This window comes from Mesocricetus auratus, unplaced genomic scaffold (assembly GCF_017639785.1).
Source record: "Mesocricetus auratus isolate SY011 unplaced genomic scaffold, BCM_Maur_2.0 Super-Scaffold_100014, whole genome shotgun sequence".
Taxonomy (NCBI): Eukaryota; Metazoa; Chordata; class Mammalia; order Rodentia; family Cricetidae; genus Mesocricetus; species Mesocricetus auratus.
In genome coordinates, this window is record NW_024429197.1 from 18,227,863 (window position 1) to 18,242,698 (window position 14,836).

A 14,836-nucleotide genomic window follows, 5' to 3' on the forward strand; every position below is an offset into this window, starting at 1 on the left:
CCCAGCATATGCACAAGTGTCTCTGGTCTGCAATAAAAGCCCTGTCTCTGTTTAAACAGCACGATCATACACAAAGATCCAATCAGCCCAACATCCTGCTAAACATGCTGTCTCTTCTCCCTCCAAATTCAGACTTCTAGAGTCTTTCCTAGCAATTGTGCATGCATATGTATGCATGTGCATGTGAGTGTGTGTGTGTGTGTGTGTGTGTGTGTAAGGGGGTCTCACATAGCTCAGGCTAGCCTCACACTCATTATGCTGCTAAGGATAGCTCTGAACATCTGACTCTCTTGCCTCCACCTCCTGAGTGTTGGGATTATAGGCATGTACCGCCATGGCCATGCCTGGTTTCTGTGGTACTGGGATGGAACCCAGGGTTTTGTGGATGCTGAGTAGTTCTCTTCCAACTGACCCACATCCGTAGGTTTGATGCTCTACTGAGTTATCTGGGATCACTAGACTTCTAGATTCTTTGACTCTGGCTCCTCAGGGCTCTTCGTTGTTCAGCTGACTGCAGCCTGTTCTCTCCGTTGCTACACTAAAAGTTATTCTTGCCAAGACCAAGTGAACATTATCGAAGCCTTGACATGCCTGACTGCTCACTATGCTATAGGTTGCTGTCTCCTGAATACTCATCTCCCTGAGCCGTCATGTCATCTCCTCCTTTCTACCTTTACCCTCTCAGCACGCCTCCTACAGGCTCTTTATTTCTAGACAGGGTCTATTATGGAGCCCTGACTGTCCTAGAACTCACTATGTGAACCTGGAACTCACAATTATCTGCCTTCCTCTGCCACCCAAATGCTAGGATTAAAGCAGCGGTTCTCAACCTGTGGCTCACAATCCCTTTGACAAACCTCTATCTCCAAAAATATTTACATTATTATTCATAACAATTTCAAAATTACAGTTGTGAAGTAGCCATGAAAATAATTATATGGCTGGGGGTCACCACAACATGAGGAACTGTATTAAAGGGTTGCAGCATTAGGAATGTGAGAACCACTGGATTAAAGTGGTTTTTAGAAAATTTTTGCTGTGTATAGGTTGCACAGCAAGTGTTTTTGCCTGCTGAATCACCTTGCCTCTTTGGTATTTTTTTTCTTTGTTTCTTTTTAAGACTGGGTCTCATGTAGCCTAGGCTAGCATCAGATTCATTATGTAGGGGAGAATAGCCTTGAACCCTGTTCTTCCCGCCTCCACCTCCTGGGTGCTAAGACAACAGGCCTTCAGCATCATGCCCAACCTCCCATCACATGCATCTTCATCACTTAAGGACGGCCGCCACCACTTCAGTTCACAGCTCACAGTGTCCCCTGGACTAGTGTGCCACCTTCCTTCCTCCCTGCTGTCCTCCAAGGCTTCCCAGCCTGATCCTATCTTTGCTCTTGGTGGCTTGAGTGGTCTTTTAAAAACATAAGTCTGAAAATGTTGGCTTGCCTCCTCGTTGGCCTAAAGCATGGAGTCTTCATTGCATCGTTCTCTCATGGCCCCACCCCCTCCCAGCTCATCGCTTCTCACACTCCACGCCCTCTGCAGTAATCACTTATTTAGTACCAACCACTCTGCTCCTTTCTGTCACCAGGCCTCTGCAGAAGGTCTCAGCCACCAGGAAGGAAAACCTCCCTTCCTTTGGAAAACTCTCCCGGTCCCCAGAACTGGGCTCTTTGTAGAAGTGACACGCCCACGGTGTGATGGATTAGCATTGACTGTCAGTTTGACATCTAGGGGCATCTGTAAAGGACTGTGTAAAATAAGGTTAGCCTCTGATAATGTCTGTGAGGGATTGTCTTGACTGAGTTATTTGAGGTAGAAAAACCTATCTTTGTTTGTTTTTGAGATAGTATCTGTTTACAAAGCCCTATCTGGGCTATCCTGGAACTCACTATGTAGACCAGGCTGGCCTCAAACTCATAGAGATCTGCCTGCCTCTGCCTCTCCAGTATTAAAGGTCCATTGTAACTGTGGGTGGTGGCATTTCCAGAGCAGGTGTCCTGGACTGTACAGTATGGAGGAAGCCAGCAGGCACACATCAGTTCTTTGTTCTCTGCTCTTGACTGAATATGATGTGACCAGTTCTCTCAGGATCCTGCCTCTGTGGTTTCCTCTCCATTATAGACCATACATAACAGAATTATAAGCCAAATAAACCCTTTCTCCCCTAAGTTGTTTTTGTCAGGCTATTTTGTCATAGCAGCAGAAAGGAAACTAAGACACATGGTCATTCGATGCATTTCCACTAAGCACCTACCACATCCCACGGCCTGCAATAGACACTGGGGCTCCTGAGATTAATGCCTGAGCTCAGAAACACACCCATATATACATCTATGTCAGTACACCACTGTAGCACAGGCATAGAGGACTCAGTGAGAACTGGATGCTTGGGAGAGCCCAGGTTCTTGCTTCCATTTTTTGTTTGTTTTTGTTTTTTGAGAAACCCTTCTCTGTGTTGTTTTGGAGCCTGTCCTGGAACTCACTCTGTAAACCAGACTGGCCTCAAACTCATAGAGATCCTCTTGCCTCTGCCTCCCGAATGTAGGGACTAAAGGCGTGTGCCACCAATGCCCAGCATGCTTCTTTCATGTTAACCACAGTTTCCCAGAGAAGAGTAGGTCACATTCATCCACACAGATAATAAGAACTGCACAACACAGCTGGTAACCTCAGCTCATCTGAGTGGATGATTGAATCAGCAGATCAGATTGGCCTATGGGATGTCTGTGAGGGACTGTCTTGATGTTGGAGGACCCAGCCCACTGTGGGAGGCACCATTCCCTGGTCAGACTGCTCTGGGCTATACAAAAAGCTAGGTAAACATTTGAACCAGAAAGGAGTCTTCCTCCATGATTTTTACTTTGAGCTCCTTCCCTGGCTTTCCTCAGTGATGGACTGTGACCTGTAAACTGAAATAAATCCTTCTTTCTCTTGGATTGTTTTTGGTCAGTGTTTTATCATAGCATAGTGAAATGACAACTGATGGGAGATGTCATTTTGTAAATATTTTTCTCTTATTGTTTAATGAATAAAGCATTGTTGGTCAATAGGGAAGCAAAATAGGTGGGACTAGGAAAGGTGGAGGATTCTGGGAAATGTAGGCACGGTCAGTTACCATGTAGGACTCGAGAGGAGTAACAGGTCTGGACCCTTTCTCCACTAAGATAAGACCACGTGGAAATACTTACATAGATAGAAATGGGTTAGAAATTAAGTTAGAGTCAATAAGCCCTAGATATTGGCCAACAGTTTCATAATTAATATAGTGTTTGTGTGTTCATTTGGGACCAATGCAACTGTGAGACCAGGGTGATGGGAAAGAATGCATAACAGACAACATCAATCTTAGTCACTTCCTCTGTTGCCTACCATTCTGTAGCCCTGTTATAGCATATATTGCTTTCTTTTTTAATGTTTATTTTAACTTATATGTATGGATTTTTGTCTGCATACCACACGGGAGCCTGGCAGAAGAGGGTGTCGGATCCCTTGGCACTGGAGTTTCATGTGGTTGTGAGCCATCACGTGGGTGCTTGGAACTGAACCCAGGTCCTCTGGAAAAATAGTCAGTGCTCTTAACCCCTGAGCCATCTCTCCAGCCCCACATATCTCTTTCTTATGACTCGGAAAATAAATCTTTGCCCCTTTCCATGTAGATGTGAGCTTTTCAGGAGCTGGGGCTGTGTCTGATACCTTACCCAGAAAAAGACCTGCTTTAGAAGGTGCATCCTTCGGTAATGAATGGCTCAGTGTGAAAGGGCAGCTGCTGTCTAGTTTGACCATCTGAGTTCAATACCAGAACTCAGGGAAGGATAGAGCTGATTCCCATTTCCCACAGGTTATCCTCTGACTTCCCCTTGTACTCCATGACACTCACATGTGTGCTCTCTCTCTCTCTCTCTTTCTCTCTCACACACACACAGAGCACATACACACAAACACACAGAGAGAGAGAGAGAGAGAATACATTCTTTGAACTTTCTGACTTAATGCACACATTCTAGATCCTACCCTATTCTGCTGCTTCGAAGCCACAGACCCAGGAACTCAGAAAACACCCCCAGTGACACAGCAGTTCTATTTCAGAAAGCTGAGTGGGATCTCCTATGGACCATCTTGTGCAAGCTGCCACTCTTGATCTCTGAGGTGCCCCTGGCAGCCTGACTTGAATGTGGTCAAAGGTGAAATCTCTGTAATGCTAGCCTGAGGTGGAGTTTTTCTTATGCATGAAGGAGGCGTGGTGGAGCAATAGGTTCCCAGATCCGGGCAAACCTGAATTCCATTCCTGACTGCCCATTTCCCAACTTTGCAAGTGAGGTAAGTACTCATCTCTTTGGTAATGGGAACCTATCATGTTGCCTGAAATACAGATCTCTACGTTTGTTTTTGTTTTTGCTTGTTTGCTTAAGACAGCATCTTATTATGTATCCCAGTATGGCCTTGAATACACAATCTTCCTGCATCAGCATCTGAGGGCTGGATTTCGCAGTCGTATGCCACTACTCCTGGTTCCTAATATATCCTTATATGGGATCAGATTCACCTCTTCCAGCTGGTCTTGGCTACGCCCACTAGAAACTGCACAAAAGTTCTTGACTCCCAGCCCCTCCTATGGCTTCTCCACTTTTGTTCCTGCTTCTTCATCGAGGGCACACTATCTCCTGCCACCTGCATGCTATGTCCCCATCCATCCCTCCAGGCGCCCTGGATACCTTCACAGATGTCACCACGTTCCTGGAATCCGGCACTGCAGCTGCAGCGGCCAACGGGCACCAGCCACTCGCCATCCGCGCCACAGTGCATGCGGGGAGGGCTGCCAGGCTCTCCTTCTGAGTGGGACACACACGTTCCAGTCACTTCTACCAGCGTGGAGAAGGCACTCTCGGCTGCTGTGGCAGGGAAGGCCGCCAGGCCCCGAACTGTGGCTCGGCACTGCTTGTAATAGACACGAACTGAGACCAGTGCCACGCATGCACCCACATCCTGGAACGCCAGGTGGAAACCTTGACGGCTGAGGGGGCCGATCTCACGCACCTCTGTGTTCAGCTTCATCTTGCGTTCTCCTAGGTCACCCTGTGTGAAGCTCTCATCAGCTGCGATAGTGTCAATCTTGCGGGGTCTGTTGCCTCCTAGGCGGGGACGCCCACGTCCCAGGTCGGCCTCGGTTTCCAAGTAGTAAGCGTTGAAGGTCTCTTTGCAGGTGCCCGCGGCGCCAGGGATGCTACTGCAGTCGCGCAGCGTGAACTGCAGTTCCACGAAGATGCGCTGCCCACGGCCGCGGCTGATCCAGCCAGTCTGCAGCCAGTTGTCCTGGTTGGGCTCCAGCACGTTGCATACTTGGTACGTGCGGATGGGACGGTCATGTTCGTCCACGCCACTAATCTCCTCCCACTGAAGCAACAGTACAGAGGTGGACACCTTAGAGCCCAGAACTTAAGCATTAGCCCCTCTCCACCTTTTTTCCACATCTCCTGCCTTCTGCCTCTTAACATGCAAGCTCCTAAATATGACAAAACACAGGAAGAGAAGAGACCCTTTGGAAATGAATGAGTCAAATCCATTTTCTTCCGGGCACCCGGGGGGATTAAACCTAGATCTCTGGGCTTGCTGGGCAAGCCCTCTACCACAGACCTCTTTCCCCTTTTTATTTTGATATTGCATCAACTAAGTTGTCCAAGTTGGCTTTGAACTTACTCTGTGGATCAGACAGCTGAACTAATAGTCCCCCCCTGACTCAACTTCCTGAGTAGCTAGGCTTACAGGCCTGTGGCGAGGCTGGTGCCAATCTGCCAATCTGCCAATCTTTTTTTTTTCTTGAGACAGGATCTCATTCCATAGCCTAGGCTGGCCCTGATCCCACTGTATATCCCAGGCTGGTCTCAAACCTACATCAATTTTCCTCCCTCAGCCCCAGAATGCTAGGATTACAAACATGAGTTATCACACCTGGCTTTCTCTTTCCTATTATTTATTTATTTACTTGGTTTTTCGAAACAGGCTTTCTCTGTATTGTTGTTGAGCCTTGTCCTGGAACTCGCTCTGTAGACCAGGATGACTTCAAACTCACAGAGATCTGCCTGCCACCACCACTTGGCCACAACCTTTTTTTTGTGGCTGAAGAAACTGAGGTTGCAGAGGGAGAGCCACTTGACTGGATGGTCACAGTGAGTCAATGGCAGAGATAGGGGTGGTGCCTAGGGTCACTCAACTCTCTGTTCAGTGACCTTTCCACATGTCCCACCCCCACCTTGCTTACTCTGTCAATAAGTAATAGCTACTTGGAGGTCTGTGTGTGTGAAGTAATACCCAGCCAGCATTTGTCCCATCCAGCTCATATTTCTGTTCTCAGACACAGCCAGTTCTCTCGTTTATTTATTTGACTGACTAAATGAAGCTTTGGTGTTTTCTAGTAGAGTCACTCTGGCTTGACACCACGGGTTCTGGAAGATACGAACTCTGTGGCATATCTTTAGAAAATCTGTCATGGGCCCAGGCAGTGGTGGTACACACCTTTAGGCCCAGTAGTCAAAGGGCAGAGTCAAGTGGAACTCTAGAATTTTGAGGCCAGCCTGGTCTGCAGAGGGAATTCCAGGACAGCCAAGGCTACACCAAGAAATCACGTGTCAAAAGACAAAACAAAACTTCTTTCCTAGGGCAACTGGGATGCCTCGGTAGGTAAGGGCACTTGCCATCAAGCCTGACCTGAGTTTGATCCCCGGGACCCACATGGTATGTGGAGAGAATGGACTCCCACCAGTGGTGCTGGCCTCCACATGCATGTACCATGGCACCAATACACATACACACATACATAAACACAATAAATGAATAAATAAATAAATGAAGATTGAAAATTTTAAATTACTTCACAATTTCATAATGTATAATGTGCCTTAGCCACATCTCCCTATTACTTTCTCTTACCTCCTTCCCCCCACCAAACCACTTCTTCCCAGCAGGTCTCCCTCCTACTCACATATCTTTGTGTGTATGGCCCACTGCATTTAACTAAAGTTGTCTACATGAACATGGGTAGGGAGTTGCTGTGGTACATTTTGATCCTAGATGATCACAGCGTGCGAAAGGGACTGAGTCTTGGTCTACTAGAGGACCCTTTGGATGGAGCCATATTTTAACACCTACCCCATTACTTGGGAGTGTAGTCCAACCCAATTCAGCCTGGGAGGCTTTGGAGTCCAGGAGGATAACTAAGGAGAGGGGAAAACACAGATGTCAGAAAGCCACAATCAGGTAAGAAGGGTGAGAGCCATTGCTGGGTTTACCACAGATAACTAGAGGAGACGATGGAGAACAAAGCAAAGCTCAAGAAGACCAGAGTAGCTCAAGTCTAGAGAGGGGCAGTCACTGTGATTAATGAAGATCTCCTGTATCCATTCCCTGAGTCTTGTGACAAATGACCACAAACTTAATGGCTTGTGCCCTCTCTCCCATCTTCAGTGCCTGACTTGAGCCTCTGTTTCTATGACCATCTTGCCTTCACCTCTGGCTCCCAGGCTTGCTGCCCTCGTAGGAGGCCCGTTGTGGTTGTGCTGGAACCATTCATCCAATCCAGATCCATCTCTGCATAATAAATTCCCACTCACACTGCCCATCCTTTTGTACCAGTTGAGTAACATCAAGTTAGAGGTTAGGGCCTGACTGTTGCTGCTGTTGTTGAAGTGTTATTTCCACCTCCCACAGAGCCATGGAAGATACTCCCAAAGTCAGCTTTCACATTAGGGATAGAAGGCAGTGACCCTCTTCACCCTCCCCAGGTTCCCCCAAATTATATTTAACTATCAACAAGCAGTGGATCTGGGAACTAACTCTCAGGGGCACCCCAAATCCACTCAGATCTGAGGTCAGTTTGCCAGTCATGGAGGAGACGGAAACCTTTTGCATTTGCCTCCCAGTGCCTCTGGTGAGAATGAAGTAGAAAGACTACTTCTCAAGAGGGAACATCAGAATCTTTCTGTCCTTTACCCAGCTCCTTTCCGAGAGGCTGCCACCTTTGTTGCCTTTGAAAGAATGCCATGGGCCCTTGCAGGTATCATCCATGACCCTCTTCAGTCCCTCCCCACCAGAAAAGCTTGGAGTCACTCTATTCCCTCAGGATGTGACAGGTAGGCAGCCTTTCATCATTTAGGCTCAGAGAACCCTGGGTCTGGATAGCAGAGCTTTCTGCTTACAGGAAGCCAGGCCATCCCCAAACCTCAGAAAACGACTTCCCTAGAGTGGTAAGGAAGTGGGTGGACTTCCAAGGTGAGGGCCTCCAAGAGGGACTGGCTCTAGAGGCAGCTGCGGCCGGTGGGCAGGGCCGCCGACAGTGGGCTGGGTTTTGTCACCAACAGTGCTTGGGAATTGCATACTGGCAGGCGTCTGCCATCCCGCGCCAGGACAGACCCTGCGGGCAGAGTCTGCTCCAACATCTCAGGGTTCTGCACCTGCTTGTGTCTCTTCCGGATTCGACTGAGTGTACAGCTCCCAGAGGTGTGGGAGCAGAGGCAAGAGTCCGGCTGTAATGTAGCCCCAAATCCTCCGCAACGCGGACCTCGCGTGGTGGACTCGATCCCAATTCAGCACTGCGGACAGTTCCACGATCAGCACTTCGGGCAGCGCCCGGACTCGGCCCCAGTGATTAGCAGCCAGCCGACTGTAAGGTCCCCCAACGCCCACCCCCGCCCCCCACCCCCGCTATCTGTCTTCATCCCGCCTCATGCTCGGGTCTCGCCGCATCCCCTCGGCTTCCCTGCTCCCTTCATCTCCCCGCCCCCACACCTCCCACCTCCAATTATTCAGCGTGCCCATCTCAACGGCCCCTGCCCGAACTGCTGCCTCGGGCTCCTGTGGTCCCCAGCCTCTTTCTTCCCTAGCCTCCTAGGTCTCCAGACCTAAGCTCCTCAATACCCTTCTCTTCTCTATCGCTTAGCCAACCTCCTGTCTTTCTCTAGTTCTTTCCCGCCCTGCTGCCCGCTTGCTTCAAGCCCCAAAACAGAGTAGTCTCTCCAACGACTCCTTGCCCCAGTGCCCTAGACCCCCCAACTCCCTATTTTTTGGCATTTCAGGCTCCCAGTAACAACCCACCTTACCTTCCTCCGCGGTCCCGGGCCGCCCAGGTCCCAGAAGCAGAGCAAGGCAGAGTGGCATCAGGCAGACGAACAGGCGCAGCGGGTGTGGACCGGCGCCAGTCTCCATGGTCCACAGACGGAGCTGTCAGTGCGGCGGCGGCTCAAGCCTCGCCAGTCCAGCACCGCTGAGCAGTGCCCCCAGACCCCAGCGCCGGCTGGGGGCGGAGTCTCGCTGGTCACCATCATCCATGAGGACCAATCGCAAAGCATCGCCGCGGGAGGTCCACCAATCCCGGCTAGCAAAGAATGAGGAGGTGGAGTTTCATAGGCCAGGGGCGGAACGCCCAGCTGGAGGGGGAAACCAAGGGGTCCCGCAGACCTCCAAACCGTGGGGGTGGGGCAGTCCTGAGAGCTAGCACGGCTGCTGGAGAGCGAGACAAGCTGGCGTCGGTGGACCAGAGACCCTTAAACCTTAGCTCTCTGCATCCTGAGAAGTCGGCGCTGTGGGCGTGGCTTACGGAGGGGCGGTCCGCGGGGAAGCGGGCGACACTTGCAGCCTCTTAGCTATTCTTGGGAGCACCCTTGTTCCCAGGACTTGCAGGGGGTTTCCGATTCCGATATCATGAACTCAAGCTCTAGGGAGCTCCGGTGTCTCCCAGTCCTTGACCTCTGCCTGCATCTGCGGCTCGCGGTGTTACATGGTTCGAGCCTTCCTCCTTTTTCTCCTGCCCTCCTCCTCCTCCTCCTCCTCCTCCTCCTCCTCCTCCTCCTCCTCCTCCTCTCTTTCTCTCTCTCTCTCTCAAAACCCGACCCTCAGAGATGCTTGGGAAAAGAGAGTCAAGCCGGAGACAGGGTCCCACCCTACCAGTACCGCTTCAGAGGCTGGGAAACCATGTGGATGCTGAGATGGGGGCAGTGGCGGATTTTACAGGAACAATCCGCCACCCGGGTTCTTGCTTCTGCAGCCTTACATATAGCAGCCCCACGGCCTCTGTCCACAATCTGTTCAATTTGTGGTTCCCCAATGAGCACCCCACTCTTCCCACCCCAGGAGAATGATGAGAAATGCAGCACCGGGAATCCGAGTCCCCGTGAAAGGGGCGGAGCAGTCCTCGAAGAGTTCGGCCTGAGCTGAAGAAGCCGCAAGGAAACGTGGGACACGACCTCTATTTAATGAAGGTCACTTATGTTCCAGCTGAAGGTTTAACCATTTGGTGGGGTGGGGGGGCTGGGGGCCCTAGATCGAAAGAGGCAGCTATTGAGCTTCACCATTTGAACTGAACTTGAGGGGAGGAAGCTCTACCCACCTTGTGGCTTTTCATGGGGGTGCTGGAGCTCCTCTCCCTTTAGGCGCTACAGCAGTCAGAAAAGCCTAGAGTGTGAGTGTGAGCCTCCCATGCACTTGACTGTGGGGCCCCAGTGCCTGTACATGTGCTTAGACTCGCACTCCTTACCCTTCTAGCTAACACTTCCCGGGCATCATACTCTGTGCTGAGGGTATATCTGCCACATCAGATACCTCTGCACCGAATGTACATAGATCACTGGTCATTCACAAGCCACACTCTTGTGCTCTCTCTCTCTCTCTCTCTCTCTCTCTCTCTCTCTCTCTCTCTCTCGTGTGTGTGTGTGTGTGTGTGTGTGTGTGTGTGTGTGTAAAAGAGCTTGCTTACTACAGATGTAACTGCTGGACAGTAGTAATAGAGAAATGGGTAGGGGGATTGGTTTCCTTTGCTCCTGGGAAGAAATGTTATCAGGAACGGCTGGCCTGAGACATTGTTGGATACCGAAACCCTCTGAGGAAGCAAGAGGAGGTGTGGCCTCTGTCTATTTTCTAGAGTTAGGTGGGTCCCTGAAATAAGACCTACCTGAAGAAAGGCTCTTGTATCCCCCACCTTCCTCCTATCTTCATTCTCCTCACGCTCAGTTGCCCCTCCCCCTACCCCCAGCGCTAGGAGATGGTATTTTTAGAAGCTGCTTAGAGACCCAGGACTCCTTTCATTTCAAAATGAGTACTCACTCCACCAGCCCTCCCCCTCCCCCTCTTCAAAGCCAGGTCCTATCCCCTTGGCAGTCAGCAAGGCATCAGGTATGGCTTCTTGCCACAGCTACAGAGACTTCAGTCCAAAGCTTTTGACCCTGGGTACAAAACGAAATGCTAGCCCCCTCTGAGTCACACAGGAATCTTTTGGGAGCCGAACAGATGGATGAGGTTAACTGGGTAAAGTCACATAGAATGCCCACAAGACACCGTGGTTGCACCTTTGCATGCACTTGGGGGAGTTGGGGAGACAGAAGACTTAGGAATGGGAAGCAAGGAGAGTGAATTAATCCTTCTCATTCTTCCTGTGGGCAATTCATTTATATATAATACAACCAGATCAGAGAAGTCCTTGTGTTTGCAGACATATGCAAATCAGCCAGATCTTAATAGGAGTTGTTCCAAGGCAGACTCTGCTCTTCCAGAAGGCTGCAGAGCAGGTAACCTCTGACGGAGAGATTCTGCAAATCTCCTTGCTTCTCTGCACCCACATGTCCTTCCTGAGAGCAGGGCTTGGTCCCGAGTTTCCTTATGCAGTGTTAGTATTCTCCATGGAAGAGATGAGCTTCTCTGTCTAGTGAGGTACTCTCCACATCTGTGAAACCAGGATCTCCACATTTAGAAGCCCTTTAAGTAATGTGGAGATGGGAGCTATGATAAACCTGGACAGCATCCTGGACAGCATCCTGGACAGCATCCTGGACAGCATCCTGGACAGCATCCTGGACAGCATCCTGGAAGACCACTGGAAATCACCTTCGGTGTTGAGTCACAATCCACCAAGGTTTCACGCTGTGGCCTTGGAGGAAGCCTTCCTCCTCCCTCACATCATGCTTCAGAATGATACTCCTATTAACCAAATCATTGTTTATCACAGTCTTCAGTTGTTAGGAGCCAGCCAACCTACAGCCCAGGTTAGGTCCTTCTCTGAAATAGCTCTGAGGGGTGGGAGGCTCAAGAAGGGAAGGAGAGCCCTGGCCATGGTGCTGGATCAGGATCTCCTTGATAGGGTTTTGTCCGTGGTTCTGAATCTGCTCAATTTCGACGCTTCAACTTTAGCTTGCCCTGTAACTTTTCAGTGGCTGCATCTTCATACTCAAGCCAGAAGTCACTTCCCACTCCTCCTGTCTGTAACCAAGACAGAGCAGGTGTGCTTAGGAGCCAATCAGCCTTCATTTCCTGGAGTAAGAAATGAGGGGCTCAGAACACACCTGGGAACAACCGCTTTCTTTTTCAGTTCTCTCAGGCTCCTTGAAGCTCAAGAGGAGGGAGGAGGCTTCCTCTACTTCACTTTCTTCTAAGACCAGAGCATGAAATGGACTGTGACACCCAATTCAACACCAAAAATAATTTCAAGTGGTCTTCCAGGATGCAAATGTAAACTTTTTTAAAAAAGAGGTCAGTATTAGGACCTCAGTTTATTTATTTATTTAAAATCACTTTATTATTATTTTAATGTGCATGAATGTTTTGCTGCATATATATGCATATATGTGCACCACAATTGTGCCTGGTTCCCTTGGAGGTAAGAAGAGGATGTGGAGTTACAGACAGTTATGGGCTGCTATGTGGGTGCTGGGAATTGGAGGTAAGAAGAGGATGTGGAGTTGCAGACAGTTATGAGCTGCTATGTGGGTACTGGGAATTGGAGGTAAGAAGAGGATGTGGAGTTGCAGACAGTTATGAGCTGCTATGTGGGTACTGGGAATTGGAGGTAAGAAGAGGATGTGGAGTTACAGACAGTTATGAGCTGCTATGTGGGTACTGGGAATTGATCCGGAGCCCTCTGTAGGAGCAGCTAGCACTCTTAACTGCTGAGTCATCTCTCCAGCCCCACAGATCCAACTTTATCATAGCTCACATCTCCACATTACTTAAAGGGCTTCTAAATGTGGAGATCCTGGTTTCACAGATGCAGGGAGTACCTCACTGGACAGAGAAGCCCATTTCTTCCATGGAGAATACTAACACTGCACAAGGAAACTTGGGACCAAGCCCTGCTCTCTGGAAGGAAATGGGGGAGCAGAGCAGCAAGGAGCTTTATTCCACAATGGGACATCTTCATTTGTCACTTTCCTTGCCTACTCCATATCCACCAGCATAACAAAGGAATTAACATACCTAAGATGGATTCTTTTCTGAGGTAATTTATTCTCAAGTAAAAATGAAATGGAGTTATAAATAAAAAGAAACTTTAGACAGTTTTGTGTAGACAAGGTTGGCCTTCAATTCCCTAGGTAGCTGAGGACAACCCTAAGCTCCTGATGGTCCTGTGTCTATCTCCCAAGTAGAGAGTACAGGTATGCAACCATTACTCCCAGCTTTAGGATCTAAGATTAGTATACAGCCCAACACAGTACTTGGCACACAGGCTCTGTTATAGTATTATTCAACTCCACTGCTCATTAAAGTCAAAATAGGGGGTGGAGTGAAAGGATGAAGGAAGATTAAGTGGTGAGATAGGAAGAAACATAGAAGTAGGCAAAGAGTTGCAGAAGAAAAGTGTGGGACAAAAACACAGTTGGTTGAGCTGGGTGGTTAGACAGCAAAGAAATCTGAAAGAAAGAAATGGACTTGAGATGGAGGTGTCAACAGGACTCGTTGCCTGGCCAGCTACAAGTGGTATCAGAAGTGACATTTACCTTGGTGAATTCATCATGGTCCAGGCCTATAAACCTGACATAACAGCATTAAGAAGGAATCTATGCCCTGGGAAGCTGGGTGATGGCCACACTCAATCAGCATCTATCCCGCTGTCTGAGATTAGAAGCAGTACATTAGTTTTTGGTGAGAAGTGAAACTGCCAAGGGGTCAGAGTTGTGTAACTGTATGCCCGTCGTATGACTTCCTATAGGAGGATGTGCTCAGGGGGCCACTCTATGTGGAAGCTGCTGTATTGATGTAAGGAAGTGGCTGGAGGCTTCTATGGTCCTGAATCACCTCAAGCCTCCAGATTCCTTGGCTGGCCACTGATACAAGTAAGATGTAACAACACCTATTTCTCTGAAAAGCTGTTTTTTGTTTGTTTCAATACTTTATCTATTTTTACTTTATTGTGCTTTAGTGTTTTGCATGAACGTGTGTGTGAGGGTACCAGATCCCCTGGCACTGGAGTTATAGACACTTGTGAGCTGTCATGTGGGTACTGGGAATTGAACCCAAGTCCTGTGGAAGAGCAGTCAGTGCTCTTAACCGCTGAGCCATCTCTTCAGCCCCTGTTTGTTTTAATTCAAGCTCTATTGTACAGGGCCTCCATTTAACAGTTAAATTAGCTAACTAACATTGCTGGGCATGGTGGCACACACCTTTAGTCCCAGCACTTGGGAGGCAAAGGCAGGCAGATCTCTGAGTTCAAGCCAGCCTGGTCTACAAAATGAGTTATAGGACTACACAGAGAAACCCTACCTCAAAGCAAAGCAAGCAAACAAACAAACATAAAAAAACCAACATCAATTAAATTGCAATTCCTGGATCAACAAGGTGGCTCACCCAGTAAAGGCACTTGATGTTAACTCTGATGACCTGATTTTGATCTCAGGAACCCACATGGTAGAAGGAGAGAACCAATTAGATGTCTTCTGGCCCCAACACATAAACCATACATACTGTCTTAGTTAGGGCTTCTTTCTTTTGTTTGATACAGGGTTTATCTGTATAGTATTGCCTGTTCTGGAACTGGACTTATAGAGCAAGCTGGGCTCCACCTCACTGAGATACCCCTGCCTCTGCC

The 14,836-nt window shown here is 49.0% G+C and overlaps 1 protein-coding gene across 4 annotated transcripts in view; it reads right to left on the reverse strand.

The window, feature by feature from the left end:
* The window catches only part of Epha10 (EPH receptor A10), a 52,536-nt gene extending 42,777 nt beyond the window's left edge, over positions 1–9,759 (reverse strand). For 2 of the 4 annotated variants that reach the window (XR_005881259.1, XR_005881260.1), the window contains exons 1-3: positions 9,087–9,547; positions 7,141–7,205; positions 4,710–5,388 (exon numbers count right to left, since the gene is read on the reverse strand). Coding sequence is in view for 2 of the 4 variants with exons in the window: in XM_005084364.4 (XP_005084421.1) it covers positions 4,710–5,388; positions 7,141–7,205; positions 9,087–9,192 (850 nt within the window). In the remaining 2 variants the exon portion in view is untranslated. Of the gene's footprint in view, positions 1–4,709; positions 5,389–7,140; positions 7,206–9,086 lie in introns of all 4 variants that reach the window. The other 2 variants (XM_005084364.4, XM_040756672.1) reach the window with 2 other exon arrangements.
* Between the last annotated feature and the right edge of the window lie 5,077 nt (positions 9,760–14,836).